Below are 15,490 nucleotides of genomic sequence, written 5' to 3'. Positions count from 1 at the left end.
GGGGGCAGGTGATTTGTGTTGCACGTTGGCAATAAAGTAGGCAGCTTGATGATCTAGGGGTGGAGAGGGTTAATGCCGAGCTTGGTGGCTGCGCGGAGGGAACTGTCTGAAATTATTGGAGAAGCGGCCTGAGTCCAGAGGGACGATGGCTGAAGTCAGAAGATCCCGAGCGCGGCCGCTGTGAGTGGGGCCCAATCAACCCAGATCTGCGACACATAGCGGTTGCCACTTTCGGCCTCCCAGGGTGATCGATAACCACAGTGTTGGCGGGCAGCTAAAGTGACCTGACTGCTGGTCGAATTCACTGAGAGACCACACACAGAGTTTCCTGGAGCCTATAGCATTGTCGAGGGGTCCAATCTCAGGGTCCTGGACAGTCCTGACCACACTGCGCCCACCCCGCTCTACCAGAACGGACAATTACTTCTCCTCAGGGCAAAAAGGATAAAACACTATTCGCACGTCCCCAGGGTGGAACCGAGATGGATCAACCACCACTGGGCGAATCCACCACATTGCAGGAGGACGACGCTAAAGAGGAACCGGTGACGCGGGCCTTCCTTGAAGAGAGACACTAAATTGACTGCCCTACAACAGGAGGTAATCCGTATCCGTGACCAACAGGTAGATCTGCAAACGCACCTCAAAGATTTGGAGAACCGCTCCTGCCGAAACAACATTAGGATCGGAGGAGTGCGAACCATAGAGGAAGCTGGGGACATCTTCACTTACGTGAGAGAACATTTTAATCACGTCCTGGGCAATCCACCCAACACAGACCTCAAAATAGACAGGGCGCACAGGATGGGCCCCTCCCCGCTCCGACAAAGCCCCGCCAGCAGACATATTAGTAGCTGTCCAAGACTTTCGTATGAATAAGGACATTCTTTGAAAAGCCAGATCCATGCACCCGATCCCCTTCCGAGCCCAAAACCCAATTCTATATCAGGACCTTGCCACGCTCACCCTGCAGAAATGCAAAGTCTTCCGACCTATTACCACACACTTGCGTCAGCGCGACAACCCATATTCCTGGGGTCACCCGTTCCGGCTTATCTTCCGATTGGACTGCAAACTTTATCAACTCCGCTCCCTTTCGGAAGTAAGCCAGTGGCTTGGAGTTGACATTCCTGAGGGAAACGATGGAGGTCATAGCCCCACTCCTGGAACCAGAGAAACTTGACCACGATGGCAGCAGCAAGGACGCCGACGCCACACTAAACAACCTGACCGGGCAGAGATCACGAAGGGGCAGCAGGCAGTACTGGACGCCCTTCCAGAGGCGCTGGCGAAGATGCAAATTCCGTGAACACAGTTTGGGCTGCCTGTCCTCTCCTTCCTTTACGCTGGGGTGGCCAGCGGGGGGGGCAGGGAGACAACTTTGGCCAAACTATGGTCCCCATGAAGCTCATTTACCGATCGTCCCAGGATGACGGACGAAACTTTGAACTTCAATCCTTTTTCTTGAGTTTGTTGTGTCAGTTTATTTTGGGGTTTTTTGTTCTTCGAGTCCCCTGTCCACTGCTTCCTGTCCCCTATGGGCCTGGTGTTAACATGTCGGGTCCACTCAGCACTTGTACACTGGTCAGCGCATATTTTTGTTCTAAATCTTCAGTTAGTGATCCGTGCCTAAGCTCTCTCTTAGGCTCTGCGTAGCCCATGCATTGGAGTTCCCCACGTGTCACTTTGATGGACTGACTGTTGATTCAATAAAAAGATTTAACACCTTCGCTGCCAGGCCTTTTCCCCCTCCTGTGCCACGCCCTTTTTTGGCTATTTGGGGTAGTGCGCGCTGAGGCCCCTGTAACTTTTTGACCACATAAGGTATCCACGCCAAATTTGCGTCCTTTTCTTCCAACATCATGGGGATTCTAAAGGTACTCAGGGTTTGTGGATTCTCCTAGAGGGTCACAGAAATGAGCCAAAATTTTGGTTTTTTTCGGAAAAATGGGAAAAACGGGCTGCAAATGAAAGCATCTGGGTTTTTTCCTGCAAATGTTATCAAAAAAGGGTTTGTGGGGTTGAAATCACCATTTTCCCAGCTTTTTGGGGATACCAGACTTTTGTCAGAAACCCAACATGTTTTACACAGTTTTGGCATTTTTCTGGGACATAGTCTATTTTTGCTATTTTTTGTGCTTTCGACCTCCTTCCAGTTAATGGTAGAAATGGGTACAAAAGCAATAATGGATCCTGGAAAGCTATACATTTTGGAGAAGTAGACGAAATTCTGAATTCAGCAAGGGGTCATTTGTGTAGATCCATCAAGGTTTCTTTATAGAAACTAACAGTTAAATATAGGATAAATTGAAAATTTGTTGAAAAAAAAGTGCCTTTTGTGTCAACGTTTTCACCTGTAACTTCTTCTAATTTTGACAGCTCTTTGAAAGCAATATACCGTTACATCCGCTGGACATTTCTGGTTGTGGGGATATATAGGACTTGTAGGTTCACCAAAAACCCGACGAACCCAGAGCCAAAAACTGAGCAGCAACTTGCAATGGTTTTTTATTATGTACCCGGTATATAGTAATTATTTTGTAAAAATGTGTACATGGACAACTCGGTATGAAAGACACCTATGTATTTCTGAAATGGGAACAAAATATAGAGTTTAGAAACAGTAGATATTTGCACATTTCCGAAATTGGGAATACTCATACTAGCATGAGAATTATCAGTCATTTTTTAGAATGACTTCTTTTTTACACAATGTCTATCATTTGGAAGGCAGAAATGCATCGAAAGTCAATAGGTAATAACAGTTCCTTTACAAATCTGAATTACCCTAAGTCTCCCGATAAAAATGGTACCTCACTTGTAGGGGTAGGCATAGTGCCCACGACAGGAAATGGCTCAAAACCTAACGTGAACACACCACATTTTCACAATGCAAAATTACCCTTTTTTAGCAAAGTGCCTAGCTGTAGTTTTTTAACCCTAGCTCTGCCGGCACCTAGGGAAACCTAGCAACCCTATACATTTTTGAAAACGAGACACCCAGGGGAATCCAGGATGGGGTGACTTGACTGCCTCTCACCAGGTTCTGTTACCCAGAATCCCTTGCAAACCTAAAAAATTGCCAAAAAAAAGACTTTTTCCCCACATTTCTCTGGTGGAAAGTTCTGGAATCTGCGTGGATCCACAAATTTCCACCCACCCCGCATTCCCCAAAGTGTTCCGAGAAAAATGGTACCTCACTTGTGTGGGTCGGCCTACTGCCCGCGACAGGAAACGGCACAAAATGTAACGTGGACACACCTCAATTTCACAGCAAAAAATTGCCCTTTTTTGGCAAAGTGCCTAACTGTCGTTTTTGAACCATAGCTCTGCTGTCACCTAGGGAAACCTACCAAACCCACACATTTCTGAAAACTAGACACCCGGGGGATTCCAGGGAGGTATGGCTTGCGTGGATCCCCCAACGTTTCCTTACCCAGAATGCCCTGCAAACCTCAAATTTAGTTGAAAAAATCACCTTTTTCACACATTTTTGTGTGGGAAAGTTGTGGCATCAGCGGGCTGACACAAATTTCCTACCACCCAGCGTTCCCCCGGGTCTCCCGATAAAAACTGTGCCTCACTCGTGTGGGAGGCCCAAGTACCCGCGACAGGCAAGGGCCCTCAACGTAGTGAGGCGACATGAAAATTGCCTACCTCAAAACGACCTGGTTTTGCAAGGGGGTCACCTGGGTTTTTGGCCCGGTGCTCGAGGGAGCCGAGTCTCAGACGCACACACTGCTGAGGAAGGGGGGCTCCTTACACAAAACATTGCTTAGATGGGCCCTAACAAATTGCTTCGGGTAAAACGTTAGAGAAGAGTTTCCCAACATTGTTTCGAATGAGGTTGTAAGACGGAAGCTTTTAGTCTCTTTGTTGGGAGTCTCACGCCCAATCACTGCTTTAAACTGGACAGAAGGTACCCGTGCTCGCTTCAAGATGACAGAAAGGGGAACACGTGTTGTAAGATACCTGGCTACCACACACCTAAACTGCCTCGCTGGGTAGAAAGAAGGGGAACAACCCCCATGCTTCTTAATACGTGATGAAAAGCCCCCTCGCACATGGAGCGAGTGTGAAGGGTATCACCGCTAAACCACTACCCCCGAAAGAAATTTTAAGTGAAGATCCCCACGTCAACATAAAAAGTGTAAAAGATGACGCGTTCAAATTACGAGGGAACCGGGAAAAGGGCCCATTGGCACTTTGAGGGGGTAAAGGCATCTTCTACACGCACACTAACTCCAGAACTTCACCGAGACCAACAAGCATCTTCTAGGGGCCTGGGAAAAAGAGAACCTGCTTCATGGCGTAATAAAAGGAGACCCCCTCCCCTGCCAAACGCTTCCTTCGAATTTGTTTGTTCTCTCCCCCTCCGATGCACTGTTTACTTATTTCTCATGCTGTATTTTTTATTTAAATCCCTGGTTTGCTTCTTTACTGCCTGCCTACTATGTAATGCAAATTCCTTCTGTTTTTTCCAGTGTGTATGTAAAGCACTCTGATACCTACGGGTCAAGCTAGCGCTATATAAAACTTTTTAAAAAATAAATACAAATGTGATCATCCTGGCGTAAACGGTGAGACTCCTGTATCACGAACACTACTGTTTACCCCCATCACGTACTCTCTTTTTTTGTTTTATATTTATATAGCGCGAATTCGACCCGAAGGTATTGGAGCACTTTACATAGCACCGTATTTACATTACACATTCAGACACTGGGAGATTACATGATTTGCCCAGAATCACAGGATGTGGACGCGACCTCGAGGCTCGAACCCTGGTCTCCTGCACCAGAGGTGGCAGCGCAGCCGACGGACCACATCCTCTCCTTCTTCTTTAATCATCATCATCTTCTTCTTCATCATCTTCTATACATATTATTTATGCAATTTTACATAGCACGACCTAGACCAGGAGGTATCCGAGTGCTTTCCTTGAGCACCAGTAGCATTACAGACGGACACATTCATTTTTAGGCATGGTTGACTAAGTGATTTGCCCAGAATCACAGTACGTTTGAGCCTCCCACGAGACTAGAACCTAGTTCCCCAGCTTCAAAGTCGGCCGTTAAACCGCACCCAATGTGCTCATCCGCGCGTAAACGGTGTGTGACTCGTGTATCTCGAACACTATACTGTATACGTCCATCAAAAGACACCTGACAAAGGATGGGGTCACGCTAACACTTTATAGGGTAGATAAAGAAAAATGTAAAAGTCACTGCTGAAGTTACAGGGAACACACTACCGCGCCGTAAACTGGTGTGTAAAAAGCGAGGGTTTTCCGAATGCGTGGGTGCGCATGTATTACATATTTGATAAAAAACAAGGCAATCATGTATGAAGGTACATTTCCCCTCCCCCACCAAGAAAGTTGCGCGTTCATTTGGGCGCGACTGCATTTCTCGTCTGGCTCCTTTTTTTTTTTTTTTTTTTTTTTAAATATTCGCGCGCTAACTGCCGATTGGTTGGGGGATATCGCGCCTGAAAACATTTCCGGAAGCATTTTCGGTGGCTTAGATGAACATCCAATCACGAACTGACTTCTTCTCCATTGCTGCGCGGACTGATTGGTCAGTATGTATCGCATCCTTAGCACAATGACACGCGAGTGGCTTAGGGGTGGCTAGTCTCCGCCTCTCGACATTACACCCTTCTCCATTGGTCATCAGCCGTGAGACGATTCGCATATATACCGGCAGGACAGCTCAAAGCTCCATTATCAGTCGGTATACTTTTGCTTTATAGCGCTTACCACAAATCGCTATCATGTCAGGACGAGGAAAGACCAGCGGCAAGGCTCGCGCTAAGTCCAAGACCCGTTCTTCTCGCGCTGGCCTTCAGTTTCCCGTTGGCCGTGTTCATCGCCTGCTTCGCAAGGGCAACTATGCCGAGCGTGTGGGTGCCGGCGCGCCAGTCTACCTGGCCGCTGTCCTCGAGTACCTGACGGCCGAGATCCTCGAGCTTGCAGGTAACGCGGCGCGCGACAACAAGAAGACCCGCATCATCCCCCGCCACCTGCAGCTGGCTGTGCGGAACGACGAAGAGCTCAACAAGCTGCTGGGCGGCGTCACAATCGCACAGGGCGGTGTGCTGCCCAACATCCAGGCCGTATTGCTGCCCAAGAAGACCGCAGCGGCGGCGGCGGCTGCACCCTCTCCGAGCAAAGGCAAGAAGAGCTCCCAGCAGAGCCAAGAGTTCTAAAGATTCCTAGGAGCAGCAAAACGGACAGACTAGAAGGAACCAAAGGCCCTTTTAAGGGCCGCCCAACTTTTCATGAAAGAGCTTACTTACTATTAGCGTGAGAGTAATTAAAAGAGTTATGAGAATATGGTGTCATTTAATGCGTTTTGTGTCTACGCGCTGCGTCTTTCATAACACGTTTCTGGTCTCTTAATCTGCGATTTTCTTTTCTGTACTTTTTGCAGTAGCTCTTTTGTTATTGAACGCGTACTCGATGCCCCACCTAATTTTCTGTCAGTTTCCATGTCCCTATATTCTTTGCCTTTACAAACCTGTCTTTCTAACCGTACCGTTTGCTCCCGTTTCACCTTTACCAGTTACTCTTTCTCTTCGCCTCACGTTCTGTTTTCTCCCCCCCCCCCCCCCCCATTGTCTGTTCCAGTCTAGCCTTTTGGGGATAGCTTAGTTTATATCGCTTATCCATTTATATTGGTGTACTTGCTAGCGCGCCTTTACACATTACGTCCCCCCCTAAACTAGTATTTGCTTTACGCCACAACCCTTAAAATTGCTTTCTTGCCATACTCAATTTCACCCGTATTGTTCCCGCCAACATGCGCCATACCGCTACTGATTCTCTCCTTCCCCTCCAATCACCCTGACATCTTATGCGTTTCGGCCCGCATTCCTTTCAACGTTTCTGACCACCCTTGGTCTCTTGTGGCTTACTCATCCGTTCTCTAGTTCTGATTACTGTATGCCCACCGAGCACGCCCCCTCGATACCGCGCATAACTGCGTTCCGCCATGTCGTCAGATTTTTCTCTGCAATATTGCACCGCAATATACTACCTTCCGGATCTCTACCATCAGGTCTTCCCTTGGGGACGGCTACATTGAGCCTACTTATTTTCGTGCTGCCCGTCATGACCTGCACCCGTTTCCGGCCATGCATTTTATTAGCCTGCTGTTTACGTCAACACATTACTCTGCAGCCCCTGCATTTTCTATCCATCTGATATTAGCGTTGTTTTCTGTATCGAGCTTCATTTGGCATTCTGTTCCTTTGTTTACAATATCCCTTTCCTTTCCCCCCATTAAAAGCTGGTCTGCACGTGGTACTTTTTGTTCGTGTGTGTAGCACCGTACTGCCACTTGCCTCAGTACTGTCAGACGTATAGCCTAGGTCGCTCGCTCCGTGGGTTTGTTTTGCAGCGGGTAATTGGGGCAAATCTTCGCTCCAAAGTTTTTTTTGATCTGCTACGCTCTTTCAAAACTAGCATTGGCAAAGTCCATATTCCTTGCTCTGGTTCGGAGCCTTTTTTTTGTTTGTTTTACAAGCGAATGCTACATAAGGGGAAATTGGACCTAAACTAGGTTGCCGCATGTTTGCACGAAAAGTATTAACTTGTTAAATTTATATATATATAATTGTGTATTTTATGTTTACACTCCTAAATACTTAGGCGTGTCTGTATATATACATGTGTCCCGTGCTCTCCATGCCACTGGAATCAAGCTATCCTGGCTGAAGAGGGGTGAAACCCTGAAACTGGTCCTAGGATGCTTGTTTCCAGTCCAGGGAGGACCTGGCTTGGCAGTTCAGACTGGACTGTTCCCTTGAGGCACAGGGTCAAGAATGATTTGCATATGGCTGGGTTCAAACTGGAATGGCATGGTGAGCAAAAAAACGATGGATTTAGGCCCAGATCTCTGTACTGGGGTGAATGTATGTCATTGTTCTGCATTCTGTCCATCAACTGTTGTTTTTGCAGAGGTCTTGAAGGGACAGGTATGCAAAAAAAACGCATTACTTAGTCTTACATTACTAACATCTACATTTTGGAAGCTCCATTTTATCCTAAAACTATTTGCAGTTTGTATCAGTCTATATTATTGTGTGTAATGCAAGTATAAAATAACGACTTACACATTCACAGTGCTTTCTGTCACAGGCTGAGACCTCATGGCACTAAAAATGCACAAGTCACTATTCCACACTGCGCCAACCAAATTTAATTCTGTCTATCTGGTGACATACAGACCTCTGCAGTGCATTAAATAATAGGTGTCATAATGTACTACAGTGCATTTCCCATTGAGTAAATTCATTTTTCATGTAAGCTACGCGTTATTTTATAGTAGCTACTTGATGGTGAAAGACCTAAAAAACTAACAAAATATTTTGGGGATGATTTATGAGAGGCTTGCGCTGCCGGAGCGTCACTTTTTCTGAAGCTTTGGCAGCACAAGCGTCTCAATCATATCTATGAGGCGATGCAAAGTCACCCTGCGTGGCTTTGCATGGCCTCATAGATATGGAGTAAGACACCGCAGCGCAAGTCGTTGCGTTGTCTTACACTATGTCAAGTAGACGTTCCATAGGCATTGCAGTGGGTGTTACCACGCAACACCCATGGATTTTGACACTGCCCCAGATTTGTAAAACCATGTTAAACCTGGGGCAGAGCAAAAACCTTATGCCTCCCACAGCAGGTGTAACAAGGAGAAATGTTTTTATTTCTCCTGGTTTTCCCCTTTCTATGTGTGCTGCATTCTGCAGCACACCTAGAAAGACACACACCCCTCTCAGGATTATTTTTTTGCAGGAAGGTGCCCCTTCCGGCTCAAAAACATTCCTGCCTATGTTGGCGTTAGGCAGCAATTTGTGCACCAACGCAGGGGGAAAGGACCGGAATGCACCATATTTCAAAGTAAGGTGCATTCCTGCCCTTTCACATTGGCGTAGGGCAGGGGTACATAGTACGGGCCGCCGCCGGCCCGCGGACCTTGCAGACATCGTACTGGTGGTTTTTTTTTTATAACTGTCAGCAAACACAGACTCTGCTCTGTGGGGGCCCGGGGATTCAAGCGATAGTCCGAGTGGAGCTGCTGGGGCGCTAAGAGGTGAAATACAACAAAGCCTCGTTATCATGCAAATGGTCTCTTAAAGACCTGTGAAGTACTCGGGTAGGGCTGTGTGTGCGCCGTGGAAGGGAAGCTGCCTCAGGTGCCACACAAGCGGGGGGGGGGCGGGGACAATGAATGACAAGAGAACAGCAGGGTGTGAGAGTCGGGTAAGGTGACAGAGGGCAGTAGGGAGAAACAGATAGAGACTGACAGGGACAGACAGAGACAGATAGGCAGAGACAGACAGACAGAGAGGGAGACTGGGAGAAGGGAGAGGGAGGGAGACTGGGAGAAGGGAGAGGGAGGGAGAGAGGGGAAGAGGGGGGGAGAGAGAGGGTGGGAGGGAGACGGAGGAGGGAGGGAGATAGAGAGAGATATGCATATGCCGGGCCCGGTGGCTCAGTGGACGAAGGCGTCCGCTGCAGGGACCTGTGTTCCACCTCATGGTCAGTTTTTTTTTGTTGCTCTAGCCCCGCCCCCAAGGTGCGGCCCCCGGCCACAAACCACACTGTAAATTTGGCCCCCAAGAGAATAGTTTGTGAGTACCCCTGGCGTAGGGCAACGCAGCAAGAAGGCATGCAGCGCTGCCCTACGCCAATGCCTCATAAATGAGGCCCTTTGTTTTAGCCACACCTTTGACCACGCCCATTGACATTTGGTTTTCTAAACACTGTTTGATTTATTTCCTCAATGTAAAAAGGATTTGATGTGGGAATTGGGGGCGGTTATGGTTGTTGATAGTTGGCAATGAAGAGGAGGACCAATTTCTAGAAGTTTTTGTCAGGAGAGGGTCCTTGCGCTTAAAAATGTATGACGGGGGTCTCGGCATCAAAATGTTTGAAGACCTCTGTGCTACGGACTGCGCAGCAGTTTGGTGCTTGAATGGCATAAATTCTACTTGAGTACAAGAAAATCCTTTAATAGCAGGTAATTACGCTGCAAGCCTAAGGGACATCTCCCACACATGTACATTTAAAAACTTGTTAATGAGAAACCAATTGGTACCATGCACCAACAATCCAAAATGGTGCAAGAGATACATTTGGCAACGAATCCCAACTTAAAAGAAGCTACTGCAATACTTGGGACAGAACATACTATAGGCTGGATCAAAGCAATGGGGAGCGCATTCAGCAATATAGGTGAAACTGCCAGGATAAAGGGTTTTAGATGTATTTTTTTTTTTTTAAAAAGCACACAACAGAAGATTAATGTGGGTGAGAATAGTGGTAAAATCATGGTTAGGAATAAACGGTGTGAAAGTTTGGGATATGAAAAGAATCCATTTGGTAAGTTAATCAAAAGTATTTTTTTGCCAAACAAGACAGGAGTAGCCAACACTGAACCGTCCCATTACAAGATCCAACCGTCTCTGCTCCCGCACCAATACATACTAAATAGTGCAACATGCTTAGCTAACAAATGTACAGGAAGTGTGGTAAACAGCCATTATGTGATTGTGCATAGAAGTGATGGAAGGTATGAAATAAATTGTTTTGCAAGCCAGTGAGGTGAAAGACAAATATGTAAAGGTTGTTTTGCCTGTGGGTGACAATGAGGTGGGGTGGAAAGTCAGGACACTACCAACAGTTTCAGGAGCACCTTTATTGGCAATAGAATGAGGAGAATGGTTTTTGTGGATGAGAAAAACTACTGGAACTAGACAATATTCTAGGTAGGTATGGTAACACCTAGATTGACTTGACTGGCTTTAGATAGATAAAACCTATGTCCAAACGTAGATACAGTAGGTAAAGTATGTGGCCAAAACATGCATCAATTTGTTGGAATGGAGACATCACAGAGATTACGGCACATTGCTTAATCCCAATGTTGCAGAGCAAGTAATACTGGTTCGCCATTAGGGGCTTGACGAAGATACACTAAGAAGTTTCCAGAGGGTGTTTGAGGAGAGACTTGAAGTGCTGGAAAGGTTTTAACATAAGAGCACTGAAACGGGGGCAAACGTGGTGGTCCATAGCTGTCCAGTCTTAATGTTACAACCATGAAATGAAGCGCTGGAAAGGTGGAAACAGACTGGAATAATGTTGTAGCTGCTCAAGTCTGGGATAAAAGTACTAGGATGCGTGTGGATCTCCATAACTGAATAATAACGTAGGTATACAGGCAAGTGCCTCATATATCAGACACAATGGCAGTTTTGAGTGCAGCACAGGCCCTTCAGTTTGGACTTCTTCACTGCATCAGTAAGTTTTATTACACAAATATTCCACTGACTGCCTTTGTGGCAGTTTCTAACAAATTCGTCAGGAGTACTTGAACAGTAAGCTAACGCTTCCAGATAGAGGCCAGACAAAAAAATGTAGACTCTGGACCGGTAAACAGCGTTTATAACAACAATCCTCATGGGAATCACAACGCGGTCGTTACAACGACCGCGTTGTGATTCCGCATAGCATTACTCCGCAAGTCGGAGCAACGACTTGCGGGGAGGGGGGGAGGTGTTGGTTTTAAAATCCCACACCTTCCCAACTGTCCGCACAGGCTGGGGTTGAATAGTAAATTATACTATTCCAACATCCAGCGCCTCCGCAAGTCGTTGTTCCGACTTGCAGAGTAATGGTATGCAGAATCACAACGCGATCGTTGTAACAACCGTGTTGTGATTCCCTGCAGAAAAAAAGAATGCGGGATAAGGAGGCATATTCCTCTGGACTACATCTGCAACAATGGGATACAAGTCTTGTACGCACCAGTCCAGCGTTCTCATCCAAGCCGATCTGTACCTCTTTACTGTGTTGTCTGCCCATACTTTGAAGAAGAAGTTCTCAATTTGTCTCAAAAAGACCGGGATGTGTCATTGGTGCCTGCAATCCGCCATGCCAACAGGCGTAGGGAGCTGTCCGTCACCTACCGGCGAGGCATGTGATTCGGGTCAAGAAGAAGCAATTGAAACCGGGGAAGAAGGATTGGAGAATCCCAAGAACGTTCCATCAGAACTGAGGACCAAACTTGCGAGCTCAAGAAAAGAGTGACCAGGACCACCTCAAATGAGTACCTGTGGGCAGGCATATGCTACAGCACGTTAAGGAAGAGCGATGACAAAGGTGCTGGAATAAGTTATTATTAGTTATATTATTATTCTTTGTTCTTATTGTGAACCAAAATACCTAGGAAGAACATTGCTTGTTTAACTTAGTCCAGCACCTTTGTCGTCATTCTTCCTGAACGTGCTGTAGCATATACCTGCCCATAGGTACTCACTTTTTATTTAACCTCTATACAGCAGACTTGGGGGGAGCTCTGAAAGAGGCAAATCTAGTTCCACCGAGACTGGGCACGGTGAGATTGGCAACTCTTCAGTACGCAGACGATACTGTAATGATGGATCACACAAGGGTGGGCCTCCAAAAAGCATTACAAGAGTTGGGGAAGTATAATAAGGAAAATCACTTGACAGTCCACCAGAATAAAACAAAGATAATGATATTTGGCAGTTATCCCCACAAAAAACAAGCAGTCTGGAATTTCGGAGATCACCAAATAGGGACCACCACAGCTCATAATTATATTGGTGTTTGGCTACACGAGAGGGCAACACTGGCAACTCATATAAAACACTTAACTGCCAAAACCAACAGTGTCATTTTAACAATGAGATGCTTAAGCCAACACTTGTCCAGCCCAATAGTGGACCCCATGTTGAGGGTCCTTAAGGCAAAATTAATCCCGGGCATTAATTACGGCCATTTGGCATTTTCGGGAGCCATAGACAAACTTATAGCAGCAGCTCAGGTCAAAGCCCACAAGATTGTGTTGCAAGTACCCAGGCATGCAAGGAACATCAGGTTACATTTGGAATTAGGGCTCTGTAGACCTGAACTGGCCCTCCAGGGGGACCGAATTAAGTATTATATCAGAGTCCTTAAACTCTGTATAACTCTCTCAAACATCATTTGGTAACAATATTCAGAGAAGAGGACTCCCCCTGGCATATCAAGTTGGACAAAGCAAACGGGACCTTAAACATCGAATCCAACAGTCTGTCTCTACCAGATATCCCGCATACGACCTGGTCAAATATCAAACTGCAAGTCCGCTCTATTTCTCATGAAAAGTGCAACACCACCTAAACACCTGGCAAGAATTTCCTGCTCTGTAAATATGTAATAGTCTATGCCTAATCGCTGTAAAAATGTAATCCTGAGTGAATTTTCTATCTGTATATATGTATATATAACTCTAACCACTAGTATATGCAGTAGACCTTTGTACTTACTACCACTCCTATGTGATTTCAGAGTTTATCTGTTTGTATCTCTTCTTTGAGTGACTTTACAACTTGTACATTTGCAATTTTTCCCTCCTTTCACTCTACTTGTATATTTGCGACATTTTTTTTTCTGTTTGTATCTCTTATGTAACTCATGTAATCCAAAGTCCTTATGTCCTGCCAGTGGTGGAGATGATAGCATATTCTTCCGCAACTGGACGTGTATGATCCGGGGGAATTGGAATAGGAAGATTTTGCGGTGGAGGAGAGATTGTGGCTTGGCTCGACTTCTGGCCACTCGAACCTCTGGGTCGGGGTGAACCGCGTCCACGGCCTCGCAGAGGTTGGTGAACTTGCGGCACTCTCTTGCTGGAGTAGGGTTTGGCGCATTGAAAGCCCCTTCCATAGCCACGAAAGGAGCGAAAAGCAGACACAGGCCGGGATGTTGTGGTGAGGCCTAAGGACTTGGCCGTAGCCAGTGAGTCCTTAAAACGCTCAAGCGCTGCATGTGCTTTGTCTCCGAAGAGACGGGAGCCATCAGAGGGCATATCCATAAGATTAGCTTGGACATCCCCTGAAAATCCGAACGTCCCCAGCCAGGCGTGGCGCCATATGGCCACTGTGGAGGAAAGCGCTCTCCATAGCTAGTCTGTTGTGTTCAAGCCACAGCGGACGGCGAACTTCGCTGCATCTCTCCCGTCTGAAATAGCTTAGGAGAGCAGAATCTGGTTCTCCTCCGAGACTCTAGGCAGCACCTGGGCAATCGTATCCCATATCGAATGGGAATAACTGCCCAAAAGGCATGCGGTGTTCACCAACTGCAATGCTAAATGGCGGAATACAACATTTTCTTCCTGAAGCTTTCTAGCCTTTTGGATCCCCTATCCGGGGGTGCGGAAGGGAACGCACTACGGGAAGTTGAAGGTTGGACCACCAAGCTTAGTGGGATGGGGTGGGCGGTGAGGAAATCTGGGTCACCCGATGCAGAGCGATGGTGGCAGGCATTGGTTCTTCTCACAGGAACCCCTATGCTGGGCTTGGACCAGGTGCCCAGAAGAACGCCCATCAAGGCCTCGTTGAAAGGCAGCATGGGTTCTGAGGTGGGGACACCAGGCTGCAGGACCTCTGTCAAGATGCCACCGTAGGAAGCTGCAGGTCCAAGATCTTCGCAGCCCTAAGCACCACCATTGCAAATGACTCCCTCTCCTGCGTAGCCAGCTTAGGGGCAGCCAGCATGCCAGAATCTGGGAAGGTGTCCAGGCCGCTGGCATCACTCAGTTCCTCATACCAGTCCAGATCTTGAGCTTGTGGGACTTCCAAGGGATCCTGCGGCCTCCTCCCAATCCTCATCATCCATTCCTAATCATTCATAATAGGGCCGATTAAAGGGCATGGAGCCGGAATGATGGTTGGGGAGGCGCCGTCAGTGACACCGAGAACCTCGGCGTCGGGCGCAGCGCCAAGGAAGGTCACTGAGGTACAACCAGTACCGGTCCCAACTCTGGGATGGGATCAGTAGGGGGACGTGTCGCCGAAGGTGCGGACCCCACAGGGCCTCCTTCATCTGAACCCGCGGTGCCAGAGGGTGTGCTGGCAGGGTCAGGCTGCCCAAATATAGTGCACAGTGCGTCATATAATTGTTTTAGCTGGGCGGGGGCCGCTTCCGGCCCTGGAAAGGGAGGGAAACGTGGAGCTGACCCAGGCACCTGCACCGCAGAGCAGGGCCTCGAATGTCGAGGTGCTTCCGTCTTGTCGGGAGACGGACAGGGCGAAGTCGAAGCACACTTCGACTTCTTGTGGTGCCTCTTACATGACCGGGATGACTTCGAGGAAGAGGAATTCGACCCTCTCCGGAGCAGTGCTCAGACCTTCCTCTCGACCAGAAGCAGGAACGAGATTGACGAGGCAACCTCCATGGTGCCATACGCTGGGCCGTGATCAGCTTCAGGGACTGCTCCCTCAAAACCGTCAGCGCCATGGCCCGGCGGTTGGAGCACAACTTTGTGTCATTGCGCTCTAGGGACTAGAATAACACCAGATGGGGGTCCATGACCACCATGGCACAGCAACAGGCGCCGTACGGCTTGAACCCTGAGGTCTTTTTGGTAGATATTGAGTCGACAAAAAGTTGAAGAAACTCCGTCAAAAAATTACAGGG

At 47.6% G+C, this 15,490-nt stretch overlaps 1 protein-coding gene across 1 annotated transcript; it reads left to right on the top strand.

Moving 5' to 3' along the window:
- The first annotated feature begins 5,668 nt into the window (after nt 1-5,668).
- Nucleotides 5,669-6,335, top strand: LOC146861534 (histone H2A-like). Its single transcript, XM_085646450.1, has one exon. The coding sequence runs from the start codon at nt 5,776-5,778 to the stop codon at nt 6,208-6,210; it is 435 nt and encodes a 144-aa protein (XP_085502576.1). The 5' UTR covers nt 5,669-5,775; the 3' UTR covers nt 6,211-6,335.
- Nucleotides 6,336-15,490: the final 9,155 nt, after the last annotated feature.

Source organism: Triturus cristatus, chromosome 3_1 (assembly GCF_964204655.1).
Source record: "Triturus cristatus chromosome 3_1, aTriCri1.1, whole genome shotgun sequence".
Classification (NCBI taxonomy): domain Eukaryota; kingdom Metazoa; phylum Chordata; class Amphibia; order Caudata; family Salamandridae; genus Triturus; species Triturus cristatus.
This window is presented reverse-complemented; position numbering and strand designations above follow the sequence as displayed.

Excerpts from the sequence above, each read along its gene's own strand:
- LOC146861534 (XM_085646450.1), top strand. The coding sequence starts at position 5,776 with ATGTCAGGACGAGGAAAGACCAGCGGCAAGGCTCGCGCTAAGTCCAAG.